Source organism: Callithrix jacchus, chromosome 8 (assembly GCF_049354715.1).
Source record: "Callithrix jacchus isolate 240 chromosome 8, calJac240_pri, whole genome shotgun sequence".
Lineage (NCBI taxonomy): Eukaryota > Metazoa > Chordata > Mammalia > Primates > Cebidae > Callithrix > Callithrix jacchus.
The window spans coordinates 68,950,957-68,978,871 of NC_133509.1; the positions used below are offsets into that span (position 1 = coordinate 68,950,957).

The 27,915-nt window shown below is 40.6% G+C and overlaps 1 protein-coding gene, 1 long non-coding RNA gene and 1 pseudogene across 2 annotated transcripts; all 3 read right to left on the reverse strand.

Moving 5' to 3' along the window:
* Positions 1-885: 885 nt before the first annotated feature.
* LOC144577384 (importin subunit alpha-1 pseudogene) lies at positions 886-6,391 on the reverse strand (annotated as a pseudogene).
* SPTSSA (serine palmitoyltransferase small subunit A) lies at positions 4,005-27,911 on the reverse strand. The gene is made up of 2 exons (XM_002753802.7): positions 27,767-27,911; positions 4,005-6,391 (listed from the first exon to the last, which is right to left on the reverse strand). Exons 1-2 carry the CDS (start codon positions 27,867-27,869, stop codon positions 6,288-6,290), a joined length of 207 nt encoding a protein of 68 aa, XP_002753848.1. The 5' UTR covers positions 27,870-27,911; the 3' UTR covers positions 4,005-6,287.
* Positions 7,410-27,682, reverse strand: LOC144577385 (uncharacterized). The gene is made up of 2 exons (XR_013521142.1): positions 27,487-27,682; positions 7,410-26,038 (listed from the first exon to the last, which is right to left on the reverse strand). It is a non-coding gene; the product is annotated as an uncharacterized LOC144577385 (long non-coding RNA).
* Positions 27,912-27,915: the final 4 nt, after the last annotated feature.

Consider the following 27,915-nt stretch of genomic DNA (forward strand, 5'->3'; position numbering starts at 1 on the left):
AGTGCAGTGGTGCAATCATGGCTGACTGCAGCCTCAACCCCCACAGGCTCAAGCGATCCCCCCAACATCAGCCTCCCAAGTTGCTGTGGCTACAGGTGCACACCACCATGCCTGGTTAAGTTTTAGTAGAAATGGGTTGTGCCATGTTGCCCAGGCTAGTCTCAAACTCCTGAGCTCAAGCAGTGCTCCCACCTCAGCCTCCCAAAGTGCTGGGATTACAGACAGAAAGCACCATGCCTGGCCACATTGCTCACTTTAAATCAAAAGCTAGAAATCTTCCAGTCTGCTGAAAGGGAAAAAATAATAAATTTTTTTAAAGCTAGAAATGCTACTCCTGTGAACACACAAATAGTAAAAAAGTATAACAGACTTATTGCTGAAAACGAATAAAGTTTTAACGGTCTGGATAAAACATCAAACCAGCCACAATATTCCCTTAAGCTAAAGTCTAATCCATAGCAAGGCCCTAACTCTCCAATTCTAGGAAGGTTGAGAGAGGTGAGGTAGCTGCAGAAGAAAAGTTTGAAGGTAGTAAAAGTTGGTTCATGAGGTTTAAGGAAAGAAGCCATCCTTTTAAAATAAAGGTGAAGCAGCAAATGCTAATATAGATTATGTGGCAAACTATGCAGCTATGGCTAAGATCACTGATGAAGATGGCTATACTAAATGAGATTTTCATTGTAGATAAAACAGCCTTATATTGGAAGACACCATCTAGAATTTACATAGCTAGAGAGAAGTCAGGGCCTAGTTTCAAAATTTCCAAGGCTGACTCTCATTAGGGGTTAATGTAGCCAGTAACTTTAAGTTGAAACTAATGTTTATTTACCATTCCAAAAATCCTAGGGCCCTTAGAATTATGCTAAATCTACTCTGCCTGTATTCTTTTTTTTTTTTTTTTTTTGGGTGGGTTTTAATGTTTATTTACAGGAGGCTGCAAGATATGAAATTCCACATAGAAATAAGAAATGTAGCCAGAGGATAAGCTTCATACAGTATGTACAGTTGGAACTGTTCAAGTATAGTTTCAGTGTAAAAAGTGCTACAATAATAAACCACATTTAGAAAGAGTTCTTCGTAGAGAAACAGGAAGACAAAATACCAAACATAGTACACAACAAATTTATACCTCAGCTACATGATCTAAAAGTTAAAGGTCCCAGGAGTCCCATCCTGAACTTGGAAGGTATAGCCTTCAGAGGTAGTTTCTGGCACAACATTTTGATCTTCCTCTTCCTCTACAGAGAAATACTTCTCAATTAAGTTTAATGAAGCCTTATACACAGACTCATTTTCATGGTTTTGTAGAGCTTCAATTTTGTCTAGGCCTCCACATCCTTCAATCATTATACTAAGATTCTCAGTTTCACCTAATTTCTCAGCAGCCTGAAAGATATTTGAAATGGCATCCAGGATAACCAGAATAATCTTGTTATCTTTTGCAGTTAAGAGGTTCATCAATGGTTCTGTTACGCCACAATGAACAAGGTACACAATCTGTTCAACTGTTCCACCACTGGTATAGTTGGTCACAGCCCATACAGCTTCCTTTTGTGTCTTAAAATCTGCCTTAGAAAGAACACTGACAAGGAATGGGACTAATCCGTGATTCACAACTTGCTGTATCTGGTCCTGACAGCCAGCCGTGATGTTTGACATTGTCCATGTAGCTTCCTTCTGAATGTTAGTTTTGGGGTTGGTGAGCAAGCTGGGAAAAATGGCAAGCGCTCCTGCATCTATCACAATCTGAGTCTGTTCATCTGTACCAGTCACAATATTCCCTATGGCTCTTAGTGCAGGAGTCACAATTGGCAATTCAGAAGCTCCTAGAAGCTTCACAAGTTGGGGCACAACTCCTGTTTTCACGACCATGTCGTGATGGTTCATTTGGACCATCAGTAAGGTAGGAAATAGCCCAGCAAGTATCTGCTAATACTTCTGGATCATCATGATGCAGGAGCCGAACTAAGGTAGGAAGAATCTGCTCAACAGCATCTAACGGGGGTGCAGGATTCTTGTTTCGGCAAAGATTTGAAAGTGTCCAGGTAAGATTACGTAAGTAACCACATGCCAGAGATGACGTATCAGGAACTGCAAGAAGAGCCAAGAGTGGGTCAACTGCACCGTACTTAATAACCAAGTCTCGGAACACTGAGCCATCACCTGCAATGTTTCCTAGAGCCCATACAGCTTGTTCACTGATGTGAGCATGGGGAGATGCCAACAGAGAAATGAATGCTGGGATGGCATCTCCATCTACCACAGCCTTGGTTTGTTCTGATGTCCCAGAAGCAATGTTAGTGAGTGCCCAAGCAGATTCAAACTGAATGGGACTACAATCAGTTCTGCCCAAGAAGAACACAAATTTTGGAATCAAACCAGCCCGGATTATGTTGTCTATGGGGGGCTGTTTTTCTCTAGAAAGTAGTTTCCTGGCAGCTTGAGTAGCTTGGAGCTGATTTTCCATGTTGTTGCTATTTATGCCTTTGACAATGTCATCAACAGACCAATTTACCGTGCCCTGGTTGTTGCGGTTTTCCTGCAGCGGAGAAGTAGCATCATCAGGAAATGAGCTTACATTTCTCCTCTTCAGCATCTGATCATCCTTCTTAGCTTTCCTCAGCTCCACATTGACTTCTATTCTGCGACGCCTCATTTCTGTACTGTCTTTTCCCTTGTTTTTGAATCTGTTAAGATGGACAGCAGGTGTATGTGCATTCTCGTTGGTGGACATGGTTATGAGACAAAGGGAGAAAGCTACGAAGCGGGCCCAGGCTTCCACAGGAGGCTTAAGCAGGGATCCGTGGAAATGGGGAAGCTGCGATAAAAACGACCACTTCGGGTTCAGCTCAAAGACCGTGTGGCCTCTGCCTGTATTCTATTAATGGAACAATAAAGACTGATGACAGCACATCTGTTTACAGCACGATGTGCTAAATATTTTAAGCCCACTGTTGAGACCTACTATTTTGAAGGTTCTCTTCAAAATATTACTGCTCATTAACAATGCATCTAGTCACACAAGAGCTCTAATGGAGATGCACAAGGAAATTAATACCATTTTCATGCCTGCCAACATATCCATTCTGTGGCCCATGGATCAAGGAGTTACTTTGACTTTGAGGTCTTTATTAAAGAAATACATTTTGTAAGGCTATAGCTGCCATTGGTAGTAATTACTCTAATGGACTCAGGCAGTCAAATGAAAACCTTCCAGAAATGATTTACCATTCTAGATGCAATTAAGATTTATGATTGGAGGGGGTCAAAGTATCAACAGTAACAGGAGTTGGAAAGAAGTCGATTGCAATTTTTATGGATGACTTGGAGAGCTTCAAAACTTCAGTGGAGGAAGTTAACTGCAGATGTGCTAAAAATAGCAAAATTACAAGTGGAGTCTAAGGATGTGACTGAATTACTGCAATCTCATGATAAAACTTGAACAGACAAGGTTTGGCCTTTAATGGATGAGCAAAGAAAGTGGTTTCTTGAGATGGTGGGTACTCCTGATGAAGATGCTATGAACAATGCTGAAATTACAACAAAGGATTTAGAATATCTTATAAAATTAGTGGGTAAAGCAGCAGCAGGGGTTGAAAGGATTGATTCCAATTTTGAAGGAAGTTCTGTTGTGGGTAAAAGGCTATCAAATAGCATTACATGCTACAGAGAAATCTTTCATGAATGGAAGAGTTAATCAACACAGCAAACTTTACTATTGTCTTATTTTAAGAAATTGCCACAGCCACCCCAACCTTCCGCAGCCATGACCCAGATCGGTCAGCAGCCATCAATATCAAGGCAAGACCCTCCAACAAAAAATTATGACTTGCTGAAGGCTCAAATAATCATTAGCTTTTTTAGCAATAAATAATTTTTTAATTAAAATAGGTATATTGGGTTTGCTTTTAAAGACATAATGTTATTACACACTTTAGACTACAGGATGGTGTAAATGTAACTTTTATATGCAGGAAAAAACCAAAAAACTTCATATGACTCACTTTATTGAGATATTCACTTTATTGCAGTGGTCTGAAACTGAACCCACAATAACTACAAGGTATGCTTATAAATACGTTATTTTAAACAAAAACTGAAAATGATTTCCCCATTTGTTATTTACTAACAAATAGATCAGACATTTGCATCAGACAATGAGCATAAACTTCCCTGATCACCTCTCAATAGACATGCTCCCATTTCCCTTTTGACTCTCCTCAAGATTTCCTGTAAGACTAAACTTTATCTTCCGTATGTCTCACAGGTCAGTGTTCATAATAACCATCAGTTATACAACAGCAATTTAATGAATTTCAGCAAAGACTGAGGACAAATTGCAGATTTCTGAATAGAAGGCCAGGATAGGTCATCTGGATAGCCACAGAAACTTGTAATTCTCAACTTCTCCTGCCTTCAACCCACCAGAGGAATATTAGACATCCACCTGTCAGTGGTTCTCTATGGGGTATAGTGGAGGAAAGCCAAATTTGGGCATTAGCAGAACATGAGGATTTATGTTAAATCCTCACGGTATTTTTCTTGAGATAGTATGACTATAGTTCAGATATGACCATATCCAATTTTTAACTACTTCAAACCAGGTAATTACATATTATTCTCACTACCTCTATCTAATTGTGATGATATAAATTGAGTCTAAAAAATATTAAACATTTATATATTACTCGAGACCTCTAAACTATAAAATACTTCAAAAGTCTAATCCTTAAAATTTAGGGCAAAAAATACCTAAATTTTGGCCAGGAACAGTGACTCATGCCTGTAATCCCAGCACTTTGGGAGGCTGAGGCAGCGGATCATTAGGTCAGGAGTTTGAGACCAGCCTGGCCAACATGGTGAAACCCTGTCTCTACTAAAGATACAAAAAATTAGCCAGGTGCGGTGGCACATGCCTGTAATCCCAGCTACTCAGGAGGCTGAGGCAGGAGAACCGCCTGAACCTGGGAGGCAGAAGTTGCAGTGAGCCAAAATTGCACCATTGCACCCCAGCCTGGGCAACAGAGTGAGACTCATCTCAAAAAAAAAACAAAAACAACCTGAATTTTAAAAATTAGCAAAACGTATACTGGAAAGCATGTTAAAACACATAATGCCTAATTTTTTTTAGTTAGTAATATTTTTATGTTGCAGGACATACAATAAGACATACTTACTGCTTTTCTGGTCCTCCACAGGCAATTCAGAAACATAAATACTAGATCAATATTTAACCACCAAGAAAAAGATATACTGCTACATCAGCTGATTTTTTTCTCTTTGCATTTAATGAATTTACATCAAAAAATTAGGTAATCATTTTACATTTAAGGAATAAAAGTCTTAAAAAAAATACAAAGAGTGAAAGGATTTTAACCAAGTTTACATTTGTTTTTGCTATAATTTTTAACAACAATTCATCTCATCATAACTTAATGCAGTGTGCAAATGCAGCACCCATTACAGTCATTAAATTTAAGGAAGTACACTGTTAACAGTGACCCTCAAAGGAAATGGATTTATCTTCTATTAAAAACTCTATGATATATAAGCATTACATAATAATGCTACTTAATTAACCACCTTTTGTCTCAAGAATTATCACCAAAGTTTTCTGGAAATAAGTGCACAAAGAATTAAATATTTAAAAGGCGAAATGTTCCTTATTATAACTTTAGCAAGATCTTTTCTTTTTCATTAAGAAATACTTTAATAGTTTTAAAGCAAAAGCTGTTAGAGTCTAGATAGCTAAAACTGTACTCCTGAGTTCAAGCTTACAGATAAGTCTTTTGTAAGTAGTTCTCAATAAAATATCTTCCCTCCCCATACCCCTACCCGAAATCTTATATTGTTCTTACAAAACTTTGGTCAAGAGTAGAAATATATCCAGGCAGATGTATATGCCATACAATAGCAAGAGCAGTAAAGCCCAACTAAGGATTTTGAGTTTTAAAAATAGAAGGCAATTAAAATGTACTCAAAGTTACATTAAGAAAAGCTTCACGGGGGTAATATTGAAACAGTCACAAAGGTTAAGAAAATACTGATATCAAAGTACAAATGGCTACAATGTTAAAATAGACAAAAATGCTATACAGGAGCCTTTTAAAAATCAAAAATAACACAACACATGAGTCAGGATGATTTTCCTGTTCTACTCATGAATTTTAGTCTTTATAAGGTTGGTTATGTTGACATTTAGTAGAGTTTATCACATCTGATGGTCTCATTCCAACTTCATAGGGTGGGTCTTCCCCAAGGAACCTCTGATCGTGGTCGCATCTCGGTCATTGCACAATTTCAAAGTAGTGCAATATCGCCATGATGTGCTGGGGCATGAAGACGTATCCTGTGTATAGTGCCATCCCCACAATGGAAACCAGCATGGAATCTGAGGTGTTGTTAAGAAAACTTATTATTCTTAATTTATTCAAAACTAAATCCCCAAATGTTTTCAATGACTCTTGTATGTTGAAGTACCCATTCGCATAGTGTTTTCTGGTTTATGTCAAGTACTGATGAAGAAGTAATAACAAGAACAATAATGCTAGCCACTAACAACCATGCCTGGCACCATTCTAAGCTGGTTTTTGTTTTGTTTTGTTTTAGCTCATTCTATCTTTACTATCACAATATAAAGTAGGTAATGTTATTCTCCCTGTATAATTGAAAACATCAGACTGCTTAAAATTTTTTTTTCTTTTCTTTTTAATAGAAACAGGGATTCATTCACCATGGTCAGGCTGGTCTCAAACTCCTGACCTCAGGTGATCCACCCCCTCAGCCTCCCAAAGTGTTGGGATCACAGGCATGAGCCACCATGCCCGGTCGGACTGCTTAAAATGAAGCATAGAATGTGATACTGTTCAACCTAAAAAATAAACACATAGAAATAAAATTCTATTTAATGACTGTAAAAGGTATACCAACTTAACTAATAAGAATGTATCATCAAAGAACTTTAGAATTAGTTAGACTAGAATGTAGCTAAAAGTATTTTTAGAGTCAGACAAAGCTAAAATCAATCATACGCTAGCTTAGGGATATAAAATGACAGCATCTGCTACTATCAAACATTTATTTATTATTATCACTATTAAACATTATTATCACTATTGCTCCTATTTGCAACAACTTCAAATAAAAGACATCTTGATAACCTAAACAATAGCCTTTCTCTACTGTGTTCCTTTCTTTTTATTATAAAAGGAACTGAAACTGTATATATAGAAGTCAACAAGAGGCCTCTCTCTGGGGCCACAAAAAATACTGCTAACAAAAATTATGTCTAAGGGCTTTTGGCTTTGCACGGTTACACGGCATGCTAACAGGAACAACTGTTTTTGAACTGGGGTCATGCTTTATTAATTTACATATTCTCATTTATTCTTTCTCCTCTTTCACTTGCCTTTTTCCTTTCTCAACTCTACATATCTTTCAGCTCTACATACTATTATTTCTAACATAACTTATATTCTTCTATGAGAAGATAGGGTTTAAATAAACAATGTGCTTACTACCAACTAATATTTGTATTACAGGTTAGTTGACAAATCTGTTCCACAATTACATTATCTTACTTAACCCTTACAGCTTTCCTATGAAATGTTTATTACGTTCATTATTAATCAGAAGCTGAGAAAATTGAGTAGCTTGTTCAGGGCCATACAGGAAGGCTGTCTTTAGAGCCAGAGGTCAAACCAAGATTGCCTGACTCAAACAATAAACTCATTCTCTTCATCCAGCAAACAAGGGCAAAAAGTCTCTCTTTTTTTTTTTTTTTTTGAGACGGAGTCTCGCTCTGTAACCAGGCTGGAGTGCTGTGGTGCCATCTTGGCTCACTGCAACCTCTGCATGATTCTCCTGCCTCAGCTTCCCATGTAACTGGGACTACAGGTATGCGCCAAGTTAATTTTTGTATTTTTAGTAGAGATGGGTTTCACCATGTTGGTCAGGATGGTCTCCCCCTCTTGACCTCATGATACACCCACCTCAGCCTCTGAAAGTGCTGGGATTACAGACATGAGCTACTGCACCCACCCCAGTCTCTTACAAACTTTTTTCACAATTTACTTTTTAACCTCCCTTAATCCAGTTCTTCTTTAAACTACTACCTTCTATTTACTAATTTCTTTTTTTAAAAAAAAAAAAAAAGAAAAATATACAGATTTGCTGTTTCTATATCATTGCCATATATCTGTTCATCACCAACACACCATCTGATTCTTACTACTCGACTGTAGGCATTGTTCTAAGCTCACTGGTGGTCTCCTATCAAATCCAAAGGCTGTTTGAATTTACAAGTGCCAGTCCTTCAAAACCCTTTCTATTTATGCCTGTAGTCCCAGCTCTCTGGAAGCTAAGGTGAGAGGATCACTTGAGCCCAGGAGTTCAAGGCTGCAGTGAGCCAGAAGGGCACCACTGCACTCCAGCCTGGGCAACACAGCCAGAGCCTGTCTCAAAAAACAAACAGAAAACAGAACAAAAAAAACCTTTCCACTCTTCAAAACTCTACTGTGGACTGAGAAACGTGTTTCTCTAAGACCCTCTTTTAATGTCTCTTACCATTTCCCTGTTTTTCACTGGCTCTTTCCTTTATGATGGATGATAGATTATTAGAGTGAACTTTGTGCTTTCCTGGCAAGCATCCACTCTACCTTGCCTTCTAGTACAGCAGCCATGCCCTTTTGGTTGGACTAACTCATCTTCATGGATAAGTCCTGACTGGTCTTAACCAATTAGAGGGGATTCCTTTTTCTTGGTAACAATGCCCTACCTCAAAACTGATTAACCAGCTCAAAGCTTAGAACTTCTGCCAGGAATTGAGGAACATAGATGCTCTCTCCTAGAATATGCAGCTTGCTGATGGAATCTTGCAATCAACTGGAGTCACTTTACCTCCATGAGGAAAGCAAGATTCAGAACAAAGCTGACTCAAGAAGGTGGCCAGACAAAAATAATCACAGAAAAAATGAGTCAGAATCCTCATTAAAAAACCCTGAAGCCCACCCTACCACTGGATGTTCACATACTAACTTAATAAATCCCCTTTACTTTTTTTTGAGACAAGGTCTCACTCTGTCATCCAGGCTGGAGTACAGTGACAATCATAGTTCACCACAGCCTCGACCTCCCAGGCTCAGGCAATCCTCCAACCTCAGCCTCCAAGTAGCTGGGACAACAAGCACACACCACCACCATGCCCAGCTGATTTATTTATTATTTTTGTAGAGAAAATAAAATAATTATTTTATTATGATGCTCCCTACGATGCTCAGGCTGGTCTTGAACTTCTGGGCACAAGGGATCCTCCCACCTCGGCCTCCCAAAGTGCTGAGATTACAGGTGTGAGCCACCACAAGTGGCTGGTCAATCCCCTTACTCTTTTTTTTCTTTTTTTTAAATAGAGATGGGGTTTCTCCATGTTGGCCAGGGTGGTCTCAAACTGCTGACCTTAGGTGATCTGCCCACCTCGGCCTCCCAAAATGCTGGGATTACAGGTGTGAGCCACCATGCCCGGCCAATCCCCTTACTCTTAAAGGAGATTTTATTGTTAGATTTTATTACTTGCCACTGAAAACATTCCAGATAACAAAATGGAATTCCCATTGTTTTGTCTTGGGCCTCACACGCTCTCATAACTTAAACAACTATAGGTTGAGTTTTCCTTATCCTAAATGCTTGAGATAAGAAGTGTTTCAAATTTCAGATTTTTTAAAATTAGAATATTTGCATCATACCCACCAGGTAAGCATATGTAATCCATCATCCAAAATGCTCCAACGGTCCTTTCCTTTGACTGTCATGTTGTTGCCCAAAAGTTTTGGATTTTGGAGCATTTCAGACTTTCGATTTTCAGATTAGAGATGTTCAATCTGTAGCTTAATGCTGTCAACCTGACCTCATCTTCCATAGTGCAGACAGATATTTCTTCCTACTTACTGTACATTTCCATCTATGACATTCAACAAGGTAACTTAAATTCAAACTGAACACATTCACCTTCTCCAACCACCTTTTTCTATGAATCCTATTTTTCCAATTGACATAACTATTTGCCAAGTCATCCAGTCTAGAAGTTTTTTTATTCCTTCTCCCATATTCAAATTACCTATGACATCTCAGTTATTTCCCAACCCCTACAAATGACTCTTAAATCTCACCTCCCCTATCCTAATCAATGATAAATGATTTGAGGCATTTATCATCCTTTAGGCTTCTAGCCACTGTCCATGCCCCTCTTTAGTAGAATTATCCTTTTTAAATCCATTAGGTTTCCAATGCCTACAGGACAGCACTTAGGATTTTAAGGCAAGTATTCAAGGATTTTTTTGATCTAGCCCCAAGTCTTAGGATCCACAGAAGTAGTTAGGGACTGAGAGAGGAAGACAAGGATTCTTGTACAAGATATTTATTGAGGGAGTGAGTACAGTAGAATAGAGCAGAGTAAATAAGCTAAGTAGGCACAGAGTCTCAGCCTTCCACAGGGTACTCTGGAGCATAAATTGTACCACACAGTTGATACTGCTTTGACACAAGGGGCCTGACCTTTTTATCTCCTTATCTGTCAATCATTGGCTATAGGGTGGAATAAGGAAACGCCACCTAAGAAAGCTGCTTGGCAGAGGACAATACTCTGGAGAAACGGGGAGCTATAAGTCATTAGCAGCCAACACTCACAGAGACTGGTGGGGTACATCAGCTATTAAAGGGGACTTAAGCTAGGTGCAGTGGCTCATGTCTGTAATTCCAGCACTTTGGGAGGCCAAGGTGGGAGGATTACTTGAACTCAGGAGTTTGAGACTAGTCTGAGTAACATAGTAAGACAATGTTGCTCTACGAAGAAAAAAAAAATTAACTTTAAAAAAAGAAAAGCCAGGCATGGTGGCTCACACCTGTAATCCCAGCACTTTGGGAGGCTGAGGCAGGCAGCTCACCTGAGGTCAGGAGTTTGAGACCAGCCTGGCCAACATGGTGAAACCCCTTCTCTACTAAAAATAAAAAATTAGCTGGGTGTGGTGGCGCACACCTGTAGTCCCAGCTACTTGGCAGTCTGAGGCAGGAGAACCGCTTGAACCCAGGAGGCGAGGTTGCAGTGAGCCCAGATCACGCCACTGCACTCCAGAGTAGGTGACAGAGTGAGACTCCATCTCAAAAAAAAGAAAAGAAAGGGGGCCTAGGTGAGGACCAACCACATCTACCATGCTACTTTTCCACTCTACTTCCCAACAGACCAAACCATTCCCTAATATACATATATCCTACTTGCAGCCATATCACAAGAGTCTCAGAAAACAGTATTATATACTTCCATACTGTTCTGGCTTTGCTTACTGTTTAATAATAACATAAGTAAGAATAATAGTGGCAGCAGCAGCTTTCACTTTGTGAATGTCTAGTGCGCGTCTGGTACTATGCTAAACACGTCATCTAGTTCCAGTCACTTCCCTAACAACAAAGTAAAGGGGCCAGCTCCAAACCAAATCGTCCAATCCCAAGTACCTGTGTTCTTAACCACGATGCCATATACTTTCCTACATATGAAAAGCCCTATTCCCCTTAGTAAAACCTAATAGTTCTAGGAGCTCAGTAGTTATTTCCTCTTGTATAACTTCCCTGGCATTCATAATTTTTCCCATTCTTACCCCACCCCGTGGCAGAACTAATTATTCCCTAATGCTCAATAAAGCTCCTGTAATACTCTGTATTAAAGTGAGTAACACAGCACTTATCACCTGACATTACCTATTTGTAGAGGTACTTATCTCACTCAAATCATTAACTCCTTAACCAGAGAAATAATATTAGTTTTGTATCTCCAACATCTAACACAAAACATACTAAATAGACATCTGCTGAATAGAGGCGTTCATTTGACTAGATTCATTATGATGCTTTCTCCATATTCCACACATTATTGTGGCTGACAAATTGGATAATGACTACAGAAAAGACAAAACCAGTTTCTAGGCAATACTATGCTTAAGAACAAAGTTTGCTTTTTATAGTTTTTATATAAACCTTATAAATTTATATACCAAACAAATGAAAACGGTATAGTAATAACCTTAAGGTCATTGGCTCAATTTCAACTCCAGCCTTTTGGATATGTATGTTACATAGTCTTTATGGTACTAATCATTCAATTAAGTATGGAGAATATATCATTTAAGGAACATGCATAAATTAGTCTAACAGAGATTATTCACTAAAAATCAAGAATCTGACAGCTAAGTTTGTGAATATTAAATTGTCAGGCTTTTAAATCTTTTATATGCATATAAAAGCATGATTTTTTTATTCTAAGTGAAACAAGAACATATCAAAACTTGAAAACGTTTTATTGCCTGGTTAAAATACAAGATACTAGAGTTCAAGACTGTATATACACTCCAGCCTGGGCAACAGAGTGAGATTCTCCATTTAAAAAAAAAAGTGGCCAGGCAAAGCAGCTCACACCTATAATCCCAACATTTGGGAACTCAAGGCAGGTGGATCACTTGAAACCAGTGAGGCAGGAAAAAATCGGCTCTGGAGGCAGGGAACATAAGGCCAATTCACACTTCAGTTATGATAGAAAATATCCTCTCCACAGGGTGTAGACCAAGTAAATTACTTTGTAACTTTTCTACATCCTCTCCATTTACATAGGGCATACTCCAGGTAACCAATGGAATCCCCCATTGGTTAAACGGCAGTTAAACTCCCAAAAATTCTGTAATGGGGCCTTAGAGCCCTTATGCTCAGCTCAGGCCCAGTCCCATATTGTGAAGAATACTTTCATTTTCAGTAAAACCCTTCATTCCTTTCTTGTTCGTTTGTGCATTTTGAACAATTCTTTGTTCAAAATGCCAAGAACCCAGACACCCTCCACAGTTAACATATTTTGGCAAGTCAGCAAGGAGGAAGAGGTAAGCCCAGATGTCAGGGTCACTGCTCATGGGGATATGTCTTGCAGACCTTGACTTCACAACAGATGAATGAAGTACACTGCCACACAGATATTATGCTTTGCCAGTTTGGCTGAGGGTCTGTGGACACTTACAGACTCCTTGGAGAGTGCGGTAAACAGTTGCAATTGCTGGTCCCTACCAGCTAGTGAGACTTGCATTTATTTAGTAAAGTTTAATTGACAAAAGCTTGAGTCAACACCACTAGAGAGAAGAGATTAAAGGACAGGTTCTAATGCCCAAAGCAAACACTATTAGAAGGTAATCTCCTTGGTCGATCTCCTCCTGGGAGGGCTATCTGGCTGAAAGGTTAGTTTTAAGACCACATGAGTAAACAAGTTAGTTAGGTAAATGCTTCCATATACCTTAGCTACTTGCTTTACTTACTAACTAAATGTAAAGGGGATTTAGGCTGCCTTCAGCTAAGAACTACAGAAAAAACTTTTAGGCCTTCCAAAAGGGTTTGAGACTATATTCTATAACTTTCCATATTGGCCAAGCCGGTCTCAAACTCCTGGCCTCAGGTGATCTGCCCACCTCGGCCTCCCAAAGTGCTGGGATTACAGGCATGAGCCACTACACCCAGCCTGGGCATTGGTTTTATTGTGACATTTGGAAGGCTGGCAAACGTGTGCCCTTTATCTTCTTAGAAGTGCTCTCACAAAGCTAAACTTATATATAACAGAGTATACCAGCTATAATTTGCTATCCAGCATAGATTTCTCAATCCATCTCATTTCACAAACCTAAACATATATATAACAGAGTATACCAACTATAATTTGCTATCTGGAACAGATTTCTTAATCCATCTCATTATGCAACAAGCCTCTCAAAATTTAAAGTATCCTTAACACACTGAATTATAAGAAATTGGTATTAGAAACAATACAACACTGGAGGAGACCCAGGTTTGAGTCATAACTCTTCCATCCCTGTGTCAAAAGCTCTCTGAATACCAGTCTCCTTATCAATAAAATGTGGACACACATCACCTATCTTTCAGAGTTGTGAGAATTCAGAATCGAATCTATTCTGCAAGAGAAGGCAATGTAATCCTCATTAAAACTGTTCTTTGAGGGTTTGCGCATTTAACATCATGACTTATACCTATGTTTGCCCAAATTCATCCTGCTACTAATTTGTTATTAATTTATAGTGTAATCCTGGGATGTCACAACCTCTCTGGACCTGAGTTCCTTCATAAAATGAGGTCCTTTCTTTCATTAACATGTTAGGATCCTGCTTGTTTGAAGAGGACATTTAGGTACCACCTCTCAATCGTCCGTAAAGCAATCTTCTGTTTCACACATACACAAAGAAAAAAATGTAAAAATGAATCAGTGTTATGCAATACACATATACTGGAAGGTAATATACAAAGTAATAATCTTTCTATTTACCAAACTCTTGTTGTTGTTTGCATAAGTATCAGTAGCTATATACAAATTAATCAGGTCTATATTCAAGAGGGGGTTCCATGACTCAAGCAATAGAACAAAGTGCAATCTAGAGTACAACCTCAAACTGAAAAATGGGCTGTTCTGTTTTGTGTTTATGACCTGTCTCTAACACCGACTTTTAAGTGTTTGATGGAGCACCTCTACTGAGCCTTTGCTTCCAGCCATAGTACACTGCTTGGTAAAAAAGGTGCTTCATGAATCATCCCAGAACTGAGCAAATAATGTGCCAGGATACTATGCAGGTGCTGAAGATAAATGTTTGTTAAAGGGCTGAATGAACAATCAGAGGTCATTTATAACCTGGGCATAACATAAATATTTTATGGGTTCCATGGACATAAAAGCAAGTAGATATGAAGGCATATATAGAATCTTTATGTTGTTTTCTCTTTCTTTAAGAGGAATTTCCTAAACATAAGCTAATTTTCCAGCTGGCTAGGAAATAAATAAGGATTTTTTTTTTTTTGCCCATAAAAAGGCCATTGTCAGCAACCTTAAAAAAATTTTTTAGAAGTCCCATAACAAAGAGAGGAAATGCTTTGAATATAAGTACAGTACATCAGAAACAAAACCACAGCAACTAACATTTCCTGTCTCAATTAGTAACTCTAAACTATCATCACCCACCTTGGTAATCTAATCACAAGACTTTTGAAAAATTAAAGGTTTCTTATTGGGAACGGTCATATAGACCTTTGTTCCAGTGGGTATGACTTATACAACTTCACTAGTCTAAACAATTTCAGTGATATCAGTCTCTGATTACACTAGCCAAATTAAAAAGCAAAGCTAAAACAACATTTAAAGCAATCCATGGCCAGTCTCAGCAGCTCACACCAGTAATCCCAGCACTTTGGGAGGCCAAGGCGAGTGGATCACCTGAGGTCAGAAGTTCAAGACTAGCCTGGCCAACATGGTAAAACCCCGTCTCTACTAAAAATACAAAAAAATTAGCTGGACACTGGTGGCAGGAGCCTGTAATCCCAGCTACTGGGGAGGCTGAGGGAAGAGAATCGCTTGAACCCGGGAGGGCAGAGGCTGCAGTGAGACGAGATCATGCCACTGCACTGCAGCCTGGGTGACAGAGCAAGTCTCTGCCTCAAAAAAATAAAAATAAAGCAATCCAATCCTATATTAATCAAATTTCTTTTGTAAAATCAATTCTAAAATGCTATTTAACCTTAGAAATACTCAAAACTTCTGACAAATCTAATTTAAGAAATCATCTTAATGAAAAAATAAAACAAAGCATTTGATGAAGTATTATCATAGGCTGTTTACGGAAAAGCAATCAAAGCCCTAAGTGAAACCAGCTGCCAGCTACTGAATGAAACCCCAAACAGGAACTCTTTCTTCCTTCCATCCAGTCTGACTATAGTTTTCTTCTCCCCTGACCTCAAAAAACTGCAGATCCTCACCAATGGAAATGTAAAGAAAGTTAATTTTTCCAGTGGGTTCGGTGGCTCATGCCTGCAATCCCAGCACTTTGGGAGGCCAAGTAGGTGGATCGCCTGAGATCAAGAGTTTGAGACCAGCCTGGCCAACATGATGAAACCCCATCTCTACTAAAAATACAAAAATTAAGTGAAACAGGATTGTGAAAAATAGGTAAAAAATATTAAAAATTTTTTTTTTAAATGCAAAGCTTAGCGCGACACGATGGCACATGCCCATAATCCCAGCTACTCGGGAGGCTGAGGCACAAGCGTTGCTTGAACCCAGGAGGCAGAAGTCGCAGTGAGCCAAGATGGTGTCACTGCATTCCAACCTGGGCGGCAGACCGAGCGAGACTCCATCTCAAAAAAAAAAAAACCAGAAAGTGAATTTTTCCTGGATATAAAAACTATCTCTTGATAACTTTTCCAGTTGCCTTATGTTGAAGCAGGTGGAAGATACTATACTGTCACAGTCCTCTGTACCAATCTGATATTCATGGATCATGTTAAAGGATATCACATCAGTATCAGAAGTTAGTGTTTAGCAAGCAAAACCCATTCTCTGAGTTTTCTATAGTGTGCTGATTATACAAACCTAAGCAAGAAGATTGTTTTTAGAAACTACAACTTGATGACGAGCTCTTTTAAAACTAAACAAACAAAGCATGCTGCGAAATGAGTAATGATCACGAACTGAAAATTTTTCAGTGTGGACTAAAATCCTGGAAATGGTTTGTAGCTCTAATCCCAGAGACACTAAGGTTATGATGTCTCTGGCACTCATTTTTTGATTTGAGTTGCTATTACCCTCTTGAAGATTTAAAGTCCCAGTGTCATGGGGAAAAAAATTCCCAGTCTGCTCTGAAATATCTGTACTGCTACAGTACATGTTTCTGTAACATCAGATAACCCACATATGACTAGTATAGTATAGGAGCTTTATTCCTTCATATGGGATATTTCATCAGTGGGAAAATAACTAAGTGACCCTTGAAAACATGAGTTTGAACTGTGCAGGTCTACTTATACATGGACTTTCTTCTGCCTCTACCACCCCTGAAACAGCAAGACCAACCCCTCCTCCTCCTCCTCCTCCTCCTCGTCCTTCTTCTTATGATTTTCTTTCCTCTAGCTTACGTTATTGTAAGAATACAGTATGTAATACATATAACACAAAAAGTATGCATTAATCGACTATTAACGTTATCAGTAACACTCCAGTCAACAGTAGACTATTAGCAAAGTTTCTGGGGACTCAAAAGTTGTACACAGATTTTCATCTGCCTGGGAGTGAGGATGAGGGCCTGGGGGCAGACCCAAGTGAATCAAGGGTCAACTGTATCACCTTCATCAGGAAACCTCTCTCAACTCAGCTGCTATACAGGCAGAAGTCCCTTTAATTCTATTTTAAGAAAATTAGAAATTCACATTTGCACCCGGTATCTCCCTTCAGAGAAAGGCACCTCCAGGGTAGCACAGCTCTCAGTCAGTGGCGGGTGGCACTGCCCCTACACTGCCTCAATGGCAGCCCACACTGTCTGCATTACATCAGCACCCACTGCTGACATTTCCATTCAACTTTGTCCATGCATTTTTGTTTTTATTTTTTTATTTTTTGTCCATGCATTTTTAATGTCCCCTCGGGCAGCTTCCAGCAAAGCTGAGCAGCCGGCCTCTCTGGGATATCCACGTTATTCCCTCAAGATGCCAAGTATTGTTTTTGCTAGTGCTTGCTTACTAAGTTGCATACATTTTTAATGGTCTGCCCCAATACTATTTTTCCATAACCCTATTATTTTGCAGTTTTTCAGAAACATATATAATATATGCTGACCAAAATCCTTGTATTTGTAAAACTTCTATTTCTCATAACTATTGATCATAAATACAATCTTTCTACCATTCCATAACTACTATTTATTGAACATTCCAATTTATATATATATATATATATATCCTCTATATATATATATATCCTCTATCAAGTACATCTTCTGGAACACATAGCTTAAATTGTTAAATTTGAGCATTTGAGGTTTGTTCTTTAAAAAAAAAAAAAAAAGGCCAGGTCCAATGGTTCACACCTGTAATCCTGGCACTTTGGGAAGCTGAGGCAGGAGGACTAGGCAACACAGCAAGACCCTGTCACTACTAGAAATTTAAAACTTAAGCATAGTCCCAGCTACTTGGGAGGCTGAGGCAGGAGAATCACTTGAACCCGGGAGGCAGAGGTTTCAGTGAACCAAGATTGCACCACTGCACTCCAGCCTGGGCAATAGAGAAAGACTCAGTCTCAAAAAAAAAAAGGAACTCATTAAGAAAAAATGTCTAGGCCGGGCATGGTGGCTCACTCTCGTAATCCCACCACTTTGGGAAGCAGAGGTAAGAAGGTCACTTAGCCCAGGAGTTCAAGACCAATCTGGGCAACATGGTGAAACCCCACCTCTAAAAAATAATTTAAAACTGTACCAGCCTAAGCAACATGGTAAAACCCTGTCTCCATTAAAAAAGAAGACAAAAATTAGCCAGGCATAGTGCTGGCTCACACCTGTAGTCCCAGTTACTCATGAGGCTGAGGCAGGAGGATTGCTTGAGTCTGGGAGGCAGAGGTTGCAATGCGCCATGATTGTGCCACAGCACTCCAGCCTAGGTTATAGAGCGAGACCTTCAGAAAAGAAAAGAAAGCAAGGAAAGGAAGGAAGGAGAAAAAAAAAGAAAGGAAGAAAGAAAAGAAAGAAAGAAGGGAGGGAGGGAGGGAGGGAGGGAAACTTAAAACTTAGGCAGGCAAGTGGTGTGTATCTATAGTCCCAGCTACTTGGGAAGCTTAGGTGGGAGGATCACTTGAGCCTGGAAGTTTAAGTGAGCTGTGATCACACCACTGTACTCACGCATGGGTGACAGAATAAGACCCTGTCTCTAAAAATAAAAGAAAGAAAAAGAGAAAGACTCTGGTGAACTGAGGTTTTAATTATAATTCCCTTTATTGACTAGCTCAGGAAAGACAGATAGTGACTTAAACATGCCCACTGACCAAACATAGGGTTTTTCTTTATCAATTTTGCTTTGTCTACTGTGTCCATTTACAAAATATACTTTACATATTAAAAAAAAAAAACAGGCAGAGATACTAATTTAATTATAGGAAATCATACCAATCATTATTAGTACCTCCCCAGGTGGCATACCAAAATATATTCCTCAAATGCCTCTTTTGGCTTATAAAAACTTTGATATCACCAAACTACACCAAAACAACACCTATTAAGAGTATTTTTTATATATTCACAGAATATCTCAGGAGATGCACAGGAAACTGCTGACACTGGTTGTCCCAGGGTGGCTTGGGTAGGGATGGAAAGAAGACTATCGCCAACTACCTTTTTGTATCTTTTGTGTTTTCAACCATAAAAATGTATAATCTATTTTATTTAGAGCTTAGAAATTCATATTTTTGAAACTCCCAAATACTTTAATTACTCTAGTATACACAGATGCAAAAAAAGGAAAAAAAGGCCTTTTGGCAGGGTATGGTGGCTCACCCCTGTAATCCCAGCACTTTGGGAGGCTGAGGTGGGCGGATGACCTGAGGTCAGGAGTTTGAGACCAGCCTGAACAATATGGTGAAACCTTGTCTTAAAAAATTGAAAAAAAAAAAAAAAGAACAAAAAAAAATGTTTATACGTTCTATTTTTGTCCATCCAAAATGAAAATAGCTTGGAGTTCCAGGGAGAAAAAAAAATTATATTTTTTAAATCATTTTATTTTATTTTTTAGAGACAGGGTCTTGCTGTGTTGCTTAGGCTGGTCTCAAACTCCTAGGCTCAAGTGATCCTCCCACCTCAGCCAACCAAGTAGCCAGTATTACAGGTGCAAGCCACTGTACCCAGTACTTATTATTATTTTATTCACCTGGCTGCAGGTGGGCTAAGGCTGAAAAGGGCTTAGCCCACTTATTATTTTTTTAATTGACACATAATAAATAATTATACCTATTGGCAGGACATCATGGCTCATGCCTGTAATCCCAGCACTTTGGAAGGCCAAGGCAGGAGGATCACTTGAGGCCAGGAGTTCAAGATCAGCCTGGCCAACATGATGAAACCCCGTCTCTACTAAAAACACAAAAATTAGTGGGCATGGTGGCAGGCACCTGCAATCCCAACTACTTGGGAGGCTGAGGCGGGAGAATCACTTGAGGAGGCAGAGGGTGAAGTGAACTGAGATCTCGCCACTGTACTCCAGCCTGGGTGACAGAGCAAGATTGCATCTCAAAGAAAAAAATATTATTATTATTATTATACCTATTTATGGAGTACAATGTGATATTTTGATATATGCATACAGTGCATAATAATCAAATTAAGATAATTAGCATATCCATCTCCTCAAATATTTATCATTTCTATGTATTGGGAACATTCTAAATCTGCTCTTTTAGCTATTTGAAAATATACAATAAATTGTTAATCAGAGTCACCCTACAGTACTATAGACACTAGAACTTATTCCTCTTACCTAGCTGTAATTTTGTATTTGAAAACCATCCTCTGTCCATCCCCTTCCCAACAAAAATGGGAAGGAGATTTCCCTTACCTTTCCCAACAAAAACGTATATTCTTATGGCTCATTTTCCTACTTTATTAAACATTAAAATGTCCATGAAAAAAAGTGTTACTGGATTTTAACCAGTAAAGGTATTGAAAAGGTCTGAGCACCTGCATTCATGTTCTCAAATCAGCCTGAGAGGCCCTTCATCATCTGACCTTTCCCACTGTTCAGACCCCACTTCATTTGGCTCCAGCCACACTGGCCTCTCTGCTATTCCTAAAACATGCCAGGCTTCCTCATGCCTCGGCATCTGCACTTCCTATGCCTTTTGCCTGGAATGCTCATTTCTCTAGACTTATCCCCCTGCTTAAATATTTCCAAATGTCCTCTCCTGACCACTCTAGCTAAAATTGAGGAGGAAAAAAAAAAAACTCAGCTGGGCATGGTGGGTGGGTCACACCTGTAATCCTAGCACTTTGGGAACCCAAGGCTGGTGACAGATCACTTGAGCCCAGCAGTGGAGACCAGCCTGGGCAACATGGCGAAACCCTGTTTCTAAAAAAAAAAGAAAAATTAGCCAGGCTCAATGGAACATGCCTGTATTCCCAGCTACTCAGGAGATTGAGATGGGAGAACAGCTTGAGTAGGAATCATGCCACTGCACTCTAGCCTGGGTGACAGAGCAAGACCCTGTCAAAAAAAGAAAGAAGGAAAGAAAAAGAAAAGAAGGAAAGGAGAGAGGGAGGGAAGGAAAGGGAAAAAAAACTCCTTCTTCCTTACTTTCCATCCTGTTCTGTTTTATTTTTATCCATAACAACAATATAATAATCTATATATTTCATTTATTTATCTAGTGGCATTAGAGGAAAAAAATTATGTTTTATTTACAGTTATAGCCCCAATTTCTAGAATAGTATCTGACAAATAGAAGGTACATAATAATACTTGCGAAGTACAGAATTCAACATATACATTATACAAATGAGCAAGCAAAGCAATGTAAATTTTGTTAACAGCTCCAAGATAAGTCAAAGAAGTTCTCCTTCACTTTGGGAGGCTAAGGTGGGAGGACCATTTGAGGCCAGGAGTTTGAAACCAGCCTGGTTTCATAGCAAGACCCTGTCTCTACTAAAAATTAAAAAGAAAAAAAAAATTACCCCAACTATTCGGGAGACTGAGGGGGAGGCTAAGGCAAGAGGATCACTTGAGCCCAAGAGTTCAAGTTTACAGTAAGCTATGATTGCACCACTACATTCCAGCATGGGTGACAGAGGAAGACCCTGTCTCTTAAAAAAATAAAATAATAACATTTTTTTTAAAGTTCTCCTATTCCCTTTAAATTTAAATTCTCTCTGATAACTGAATTTTGTTCATCAGAAACAGCCAAGCTCCAGCGCTACTCTAAAAGTGGTTTGAAAAACATGCCTGTAATCCCAGCACTTTGGGAGGGCAAGGTGGATGGATAGGTCAGGAGTTCGAAACCAGCCTGGTCAACATGGTGAAACCTTGACTCTACTAAAAATATAAAACTTAGCCAGGCATGGTGGCAGGGCTGAGGCAGGAGAATCAACTGAACCCAGGAGGCAGAGGTTGCAGTGAGCCGTGATCCCGTGACTGCACTCCAGCCTGGGTGACAGAGTAAACCTCAGTCTCCAAAAAAAAAAAAAGGTCTCTTTTCCTACTCTCAAATACTCCTGTAATTGGTTTAAAATAACAAATGGGCTAGGAGCAGTGGCTCACTCCTGTAAACCCAGCACTCTGGAAGGCTAAGGCAGGCAAATCACCTAAGGTCAGGAGTCTGAGACCAGCTGGGCCAACATGGTGGAACCCTGTCTCTATTAAAAGTACAAAAATTAGCCAGGTGTGTTGGGGCATGCCTGTAATCCCAGCTACTCAGGAGGCTGAGGCAGGAGAAGTGCTTGAATCCAGGAGGTGGAGGTTGCATTGAGCTGAGATCGCACCACTGCGCTCCAGCCTGGGCAACAGAGCAAGACTCCATCTCAAAATAAAATAAAATAGCAAATCAATGTATAAATAACTGTTTGTTTTGTTTGTTTTGAGACAGAGTCTCACTCTGTCACACAGGCTGGAGTGCAGTGGCATGATCTCAATTCACTGCAACCTCTGCCTCCTGGGTTCAAGCAATTCTCCTGCTTCAGCCTCCTGAGTAGCTGGGATTACAGGTGCCTGCCACCATGCCTGGCTAATTTTTTTTTGTATTTTTAGTAGAGATGGGGTTTCACCATATTGGCCAGGCAGGTCTTTAACTCCTATCTTTGTGATACCCCCGCCTCGGCCTCCCAAAGTGCTGGGACTACAGGTGTGAGCCACTGCACCCAGCCAATTAAACAACTGCTTTTAAAGCATTAATTGTGTGCCCAGCACTGTGGTTTAAAAGTGGGGGGGAAAAAAGTTTTCAAGACACATGAACTGTCTTTAAAGGGGAATCTAATTCCTAACATAAAGCAAAAAACTGCCCACATTCTGCTTAAAATAAAATGCCATGGAAACATCAGCAGCAGCAGAGATAGGCAAATACAGCCCAGTGATTACATACTAATATAACTTTACTTTTTTAATTAATAAAACAAGACTAGGCCAGGGGAGGTGGCTCATGCCTCTAATCCCAGCACTTTGGGAGGCCAAGGCAGGTGGATCACCTGAGGACAGGAGTTCAAGACCAGCCTAGCCAACATGGTGAAACCTTGCCTCTGCTAAAAAATACAAAAATTAGCCAGGCATGGTAGCAGACACCTGTAGTCCCAGCTACTCAGGAGGGTGAGGCGGGACAATCGCTTGAAACCAGGGGGCAGAAGTTGCAGTAAGCCATCCAAGTTCGCACCACTATACTCCAGCCTGGGCAATAGAGGGAGACTCCATCTCAGAAAAAAAAAAAAAGATTAAAATAGCATACTTCTGATTCAAATTATTATTATTTTTGTTGTTGTTACTGTTGAGACAGTATTTGCTCTGTTGCCCAGGCTGGAGTGCAATGACACGATCTTGGCTCACTGCAACCTCCGCCTCCTGGGTTCAAGCAATTCTCCCATGTAGCTGGGACTACAAGCACCGACCACCACACCCTGCTAATTTTTGTATTTTTAGTAGAGATAAGGATGCATCATGTTAGCCAAGCTGCCCTTGAACTCTTAACCTCAGGTGATCTACCCACCTTGGCTTCCCAAAGTTGATTCAAATAATTTTAACACACTATTTTTAATTTTCTCACCTCTCAACAAGCATGGTTACAATGTTATCCAGTGAGGTACTTCAGACGGTGTCTCACTGTTACAAAAGCCTGTCTTGGTCACAAAACCTGGTCTTTTCTTTCCCACCTTTGGATGCCAGTTGGGAAAGGAGGCTTTGGAAACATATGTTAAAAAGGTCCCCCCCTGAGATGAGGTCAGTGGTTCTCAGTCTAAGCAGGTCTCCTTTTACACTATATACTGTAATACTACTTAGCACTGATTAGATTCTTTGTTATTGTTATCTTTTGTCTTGATGCAGGTGTCATGTCCCATTTTTTCGTAAGATAGAAACATGTTTGCACATAGAAAAAGTTCAAATACCCCTTGACAAACCAAAAGCCAATGTATCACTTCAAATGTCTTATCAGAAGACAGATGGGGGCCAGGTGCGGTGGCTCACGCCTGTAATCCCATCACTTTGGGAGGCCTTGGCGGTGGATCACCTGAGGTCAGGAGTTCCAGAAGACAGATGGTAGCCCAGACATCATGGCTTATGCCTATAATTGATCCTAGCACTTTGGGAGGCTGAGGTGAGTAACACTTGAGGTCAGGAGTTCAAGACCTGCCTGGCCAACATGGTGAAACCGCATCTCAACTAAAAATATAAAATATTAGCTGGGCATGGTGGCACAGCCTGTAGTCCCAGCTACTTGAGAGGCTGAGGCAGGAGAATCACCTGAATCCCAGAGGCAGAGGTTGCAGTGAACCTAGATCACACCACTGCAAAAAGAAAAGAATATAAAAGAGAAGAGAAAAGAAAAGACAGATGGTAAAAGAAAACTTAGCATATAGGCCCTAGCCAGGAAGAATCTACAAAACTTACTTCTGAATCTTACTGTTTCAAGAACTATTTACAATGTGTCTGACTTGACTCAGATGCTTTTCCTTAAAAACACATCTTAAAATCTTTTTTATAAATCGCAATTTTCTAACCTAAGTTGAAAAACACATACTCACTTGAGAGTTTTTTTTCTTTTGAACAGGTTCTCGTTCTGTTGCCCAGGCTGGAGTGCGGTGGTGCCATCTGGGCTCACTGCAACCTCCGCCTCCCCAGTTCAAGAGATTCTCCTGCCTCAGCCACCCAAGTAGCTGGCGTGCACTACCACACCCAACTAATTGTGGCATTTTTAGTAGAGACGGAGTTTTGCCATGTTTCCTAGGCTGATCTCAAACTCCTGGACTCCAGCTATCTGCCCGCATCAGCCTCCCAAAGTGCTGCGATTACAAGTGTGAGCCACTGCACCAGGTTGGAGACTGACTTTCTTTTGTTTTTTTCGTTTGTTTGTTTGAGATGACGTCTCACTCTGTCGCCCATGCTAGAATGCAGTGGCACGATCTCGGCTCACTATAACCTTCGCCTCCTGGGTTCAAGCGATTCTCCTGCCTCAGCCTCCCGAGTAGCTGGGACTATAGGCGCGTGCCACCACGCCCAGTTAATTTTCGTATTTCTTCCCCCCCCCCGCCCCCCCGCGAGACGGAGTTTCGCTCTTGTTACCCAGTTTGGAGTGCAATGGCGCAATCTCGGCTCACCGCAACCTCCACCTCCTGGGTTCAGGCAATTCTCCTGCCTCAGCCTCCCGAGTAGCTGGGATTACAGGCACGCGCCACCATGCCCAGCTAATTCTTTTTTTTTTTATTTTTTAGTAGAGACGGGGTTTCACCATGTTGACCAGGATGGTCTCGATCTCTTAACCTCGTGATCCACCCACCTCGGCCTCCCAAAGTGCTGGGATTACAGGCTTGAGCCACCGCACCCGGCCTTCTTTTTTTTTCATAGAGACGGGGTTTCACCATGTTGGCCAGGCTAGTGAACCGCCACCGCACCCAGCCGAGATTGACTTTCAGTTTACAACAGCTGTTAACTAACTGCTAGCTATTTGATTTGGGAAGTGGAGAAGCAAATAATTTCTACACATCCATTCAGATGCTCAAGAATGCCCCGGAAAGCATAGTGATAGTAGGTTATCAATATCCCCTGAAATTACAATTTCAATTTTTTTTTCAACTTGGTGAAACCCCATCTCTACTAAAAATACAAAAATTAGCCACGCGTGGTGGTGGGGCGCCTGTAATCCCAGCTACTCAGGAGCTTGAGGCAGAAGAATCGCTTGAATCTCTTCAATCTTGCACTTGGAGAATTATAGCCACAATGACCTGCAGAACTTAAAATAACACGGTCTAAACAGTCACAGTTTATAAAGCACTTCACACTTAACATTTGATTCAGCCTCCCACAAAATGACCTTGAGAGGCCAATAATGAAGGCACAATTATTCCCATTTCAAAGGTGAAACTGAGACCCGGAGAGGTGATTTACCCAAGATGGGCAAAGGTTGCGGTGAGCGGCGATCACACCACTGCAGTCCAGCCGGGGCGAAAAAGCGAGACTCCGTCTTAAAAAGAAAAAAAGAAGAAAGAAATTAATCTGGCCGAGCGTGGTAGCCTGTAATCCCAGCACTTTGGGAGGCTGCCGCAGGAGGATCACTTGAGGTCAGGAGTTTGAGACCATCCTGGCCAACGTGATGAAACCCCGTCTCTACTAAAAATACAAAAATTAGCCAGACATGTTGGCATGCGCCTGAAATCCAGGCTATTCCAGAGGCTGAGGCAGGAGATCGCTTGAACTCGGCAGGCAGAGGTTGCAGTGAGCCGAGGTCGTCCCATTGCACTCCAGCCCGGCAAACAAGAGCAAAATGCAGTCACACCAAAAAAAAAAAAAAAAGAAAAAATTAATTTTAGGATGTGTTATGTCAGTCAAGATACACTTGCTTCTACTGAAAGACTTCTATTAAATATGCATTTAAGTATATATTTTACAAGGCATGACCCTGTGAGCCCTAAAGAGTGAGACTAAACTGCAGCTACAAACAAATGGTGCAAGAAATCAAAGCAAACTATATTCGGAGTCCAAATCCAAAATATGCATTCTGGTTCTTAAATTCCAGGTTTGGAAAGAAATGCCAATAGTAATAAAAAAATAAATCGCTTTGAAAGCATCTAAAATTCCTCAAAAGTGCTGAAAAGACTCAGCTTCGAGTACAACCTTATGTTATTTCAAAACAAATAAACAAATTCAATAAGGCTTGGAATAAAATCACCTCAGTCATTCACTGGAATGCAACAATGCATTCTCAAAGTTGTTCTGAAGTAAGCCACTCCAACTAAACCACACTGAAAAGGAGAGAATGTAGATAAACATGTTTTGTGAAATATCTGTTTCGTATTGGCCTGATATTTTTAAAAGTTACATTTCATTATCAGTATTTATTGTGCAAGAATATCATCAAAGGATGTCAATGCGGACAAGTAGAGACAAGAAACATCAGACTTTCAGGGAGCTTATCTTCACAATCCTGAGTTATTAATTGAAGTTCTCAAAGTTAGCTAAGATAACAGACAACTTGCTTTGCACAATTGCTTTGCTTATAGTAACCACTCAATAGTTATTAACAAGAATTTATTAACTATCCACCAAAACAGTTTCAAACCCTACCGACAACTAACCACAAAGTGCACTTCTCTGGCCCAGCTTCTACGGACTGTGCGAAGAAGCAATAAATACACTTTTGTAACTATCCACCTTGAAGACCAAAAAGATACAGTAACTTAAACTGCTTTCCAAAACTACTGGAATGTCATGCCTACAAATTCAGAACCTGGCTTAAAAGCTGGTTAACTGGTCAGAATTCTCGGTAGACCCAAAGCCAACTAAATCAGGAACACTTAAAGGTCAAAGGCGTCCAAGCCGGAGCGATGTGCTCCACTGTTACATGATCCCCGCCTCTTACAGGAACAGGGGACTGAACCAAAGGAAGGCGCGGCAGAAGTGCAGGGGACATACCGGGTTACACATCACCCTCGCGGATTTCCTCCAGGATTCAAGACGCTTCCACCTTGGGTCCAGCGACTCACGGGTGACCCCGGATCTCAAGAGTTCTCGCCTCCCCCAACCCCTACTTAACCCTGCCAGCGCAGTCCTCGGCCACCAGACCTCCCCGGCCCCCGGCTTCCGCGCGCTGAACCCGCGAGGCCAACCTCCCCCAGGCCCAGGGCCTGGGAGCTGCGGCCCCGCGGCCCGCGCCCCCACCCCGGCCCCCGCGCCCGCGGCCCGGACAGGATACTGAACACGGTCCGCTCCCAGGGCTCCAGCATGTAGAGCGCCGTGACCAGCAGGTACTGGTAGTAGAACCAGGACATCTGTTTCCAGGCCCGCGCCAGCGCCATCCCCGCCTCACGACTCCCGCGATGCAGCTTACACGTCAGTCTGTCC

Coding starts and splice junctions, on each gene's coding strand:
- SPTSSA (XM_002753802.7), bottom strand. CDS start 27,869: ATGGCGCTGGCGCGGGCCTGGAAACAGATGTCCTGGTTCTACTACCAG. Junction 6,392..27,766: donor CTGGGAGCGGACCGTGTTCA/GTATCCTGTCCG, acceptor ACAACACCTCAG/ATTCCATGCTGGTTTCCATT.